Source organism: Anopheles aquasalis, chromosome 2 (assembly GCF_943734665.1).
Source record: "Anopheles aquasalis chromosome 2, idAnoAquaMG_Q_19, whole genome shotgun sequence".
NCBI lineage: Eukaryota > Metazoa > Arthropoda > Insecta > Diptera > Culicidae > Anopheles > Anopheles aquasalis.
In genome coordinates, this window is record NC_064877.1 from 11,147,501 (window position 1) to 11,150,000 (window position 2,500).

General features: G+C 46.2%; 2 protein-coding genes across 2 annotated transcripts in view; both read left to right on the top strand.

Moving 5' to 3' along the window:
* The window catches only part of LOC126570957 (fatty acyl-CoA reductase 2-like), a 15,057-nt gene extending 14,479 nt beyond the window's left edge, over positions 1-578 (top strand). The window contains exon 7 of the mRNA XM_050229115.1: positions 1-578. This exon is cut by the window's left edge and continues 481 nt beyond it. The gene's annotated coding sequence lies outside the window, so the exon portion shown is untranslated.
* A 1,298-nt stretch (positions 579-1,876) lies between these two features.
* The window catches only part of LOC126581783 (uncharacterized protein F58A4.6), a 902-nt gene continuing 278 nt past the window's right edge, over positions 1,877-2,500 (top strand). The window contains exons 1-2 of the mRNA XM_050245663.1: positions 1,877-2,239; positions 2,310-2,500. The exon at positions 2,310-2,500 is cut by the window's right edge and continues 278 nt beyond it. Of these exons, the coding sequence (XP_050101620.1) occupies positions 1,968-2,239; positions 2,310-2,500 (463 nt within the window). The 5' untranslated portion in view covers positions 1,877-1,967. The remainder of the gene's footprint in view (positions 2,240-2,309) is intronic.

Sequence of the window (2,500 nt, forward strand, 5' to 3'; positions counted from 1 at the left end):
TTCAAGGTCTCCGGTTGGCGGTTGCAGCGAGACAGCTGACGTTGTTATAACGGTAGATGTAGAGGCCTAGCATTAAAGAGGCGGAAGCAAAGAGAAGGCGAGCCGCAAGTGTAGAAGATACGATGAAGTCGTACAGCTATAGTGATAGGATTAATCGTACACATATAATCTGGCCGGCCCTTTTTCGCCTCCCCTCCCACTTCCTTCCCTTCCACTTCATACCCACTCACCCTAACAACAACCTGCCTTTTTCTGAAGGCAAACCGCGTACCGCGTTGGCGATCACAAATTTGGTATCTTGTTTTAACTGTGTTAGGCACCCATTCACCGCGAGCTTAGAAGCTGAAGGTATCGGACATGTGTCTCTATCGAAAGGTCAATCGTTGAAAACCCGTTGATTCCTCCCTTATTGGCCGGCTCCAGCTCCGGCGCGGGCACAGGATCTTTTGTAGTCTAGTTTTGTCCTGGCATCGGTCTGTGTGAATTTCCCAAGGAGATAGACATATTTATTATTTGAATTTTCCATGTGTTGTGCACACATTCAATAAACGTGGTTACAATAAAACACAAAAAAAATATTAAACCAATTTCTGTGATTACGAGCGTTCATTCTTTTCCCCACCTCATCAGGCTCATCTAATGAATATTGTTTGCGGCAAACAATAAACGTGGCTAATGGTTTTTGTTGCTCCGTGGTACCCCGGTGTTGTTTAAAAAAACATCATTTGATTGATCAGAGCATGAGCACCAGTGTGCCCTCATTCCACAGCACACCAAAGGCTAAACAGCCGAAATCGCGGACCTAAAACCCATTAACTCCGCTCCCACGTTCAACATGACAAGGCAGTATCACCTGCGAACACACAGCGCAGCTTCTCACGCCATCATCAGCGCTTCAGGTGTTACGTTATAGTGCAGTGCGCCCTTCAATTGGTTCCTCACTCGCTCACTCACTCCAATTGGTTCCTTTTACCGAATGGTAGCAACAATTATCGATGCATCAATCATCGGGGCAGTTTGGTCTGGTTTGAGACGAATCGCAGCATCCAGCATGCACAGCTGACATTTCGTTCTGCCTTCTCGACGGAATAGAATGAGGAGGCCATGGAACTGGTTCGACGATGGACCATACTCCGCTTGTTACATAAACGTCGACATGCTGTTAAACGTAAGCGGCTTGTGTAGATAATATCTATCTCGTTATCGTATGTTAATCAGCTCTGAAATAAATGGTTTAATATATTCCGACTACAGCATTTGTGTTTCTCGACTCAATTACTCGAGTATGTATGCCACTTAGCAGTAAAAAACGGGAAACAAATTAGTATGGAATCATTATAGAGTCTTGCGGGCGTCTGGCAATAGCATTCGAAGCACCTCAATCCTGTTTTGGAAGACTCACACGTGCTTATCGCAAGTTATAGAGCAAGGGCTACTTTAGAGTATGAGCATGATCCCTATGCATTAGTAACACAAACGGTTAGTAGATGGAAACACTCTAACTCGTTTACTAAGTGTTCTCAACCAACGAGCAGTCTTTGTCGATCAGTGAAGATCCTCGCGTTCGAGCGTCACCATTGGCGCCTCCATTGGCGCCAATCAGAGGCGCTTCCTGAAATTCTAAGCAGAGCTCTATACCACCTTAAAACTCCACTCTATTTTGCCTTACTATTACTACACAGATAACAAGTTTTGACTCTTGATTCCCATTCCCGGAATGAATTTCTGAGCCGAAAATCGGAAGGGTATTAATTACACAATTTTACGGTTTTTTTTTCCTAGTAACCATGGAGTTAGCAAATTTTGTTACCGACTGTAGCGGCTTCTAAACTTCACGTTGACGTTCACCACAACAAAAATCAGCTGATGGCGCTAACCCTGCCGCCCTGCAGTGCAGTACAGTTAAATTGTATTGTACTTAAATAGTTTTCGATCTCTACGTACCTGCCGCACGGCGACCGACAAATATGGTTTCGTTTTACATACTCGATTATACGGATTGTGTTGATAAATGCCACATTACTAAACGAGGCGTTCGAACGCGGCGCAACGCCGGTAGTTGTCCCCAACCAGAGCCCGCCTCTTGCATCTCCACGGAACCGGTCACGCTCGTAGATTTCCTCCTCAACATGAAGTGTTTTCCACGCTTTCGACTCACCGTAGCTAACAGATTGGTGGATCAGCAGCCAAAGCTGATCAAACTAGTGCCTCCCGGGAAAGAACACTTGGATTATTACTGGTCAGTCAGACCTATCCGTTCCGGACGTACCAGCTGTAATTTCGTTGTTTTAACTCTTCTATCCCTCCAGGAGTTCACGGGCGGTAAGGATGTTGTGGGAGTTGAACGAGCTGAACGAAATGATGGCCTGGTTGTCGACGTTGGGTGGAGCGTTTTCTGCACTCGGCGACTACCAGCTTGCCTGTGCCGATGTTGCCGGCCAGATATCAATGCATCAAATGAAGCTGGCGTTCCGATTGGGCGATCCCTCGCTGGTGGCAC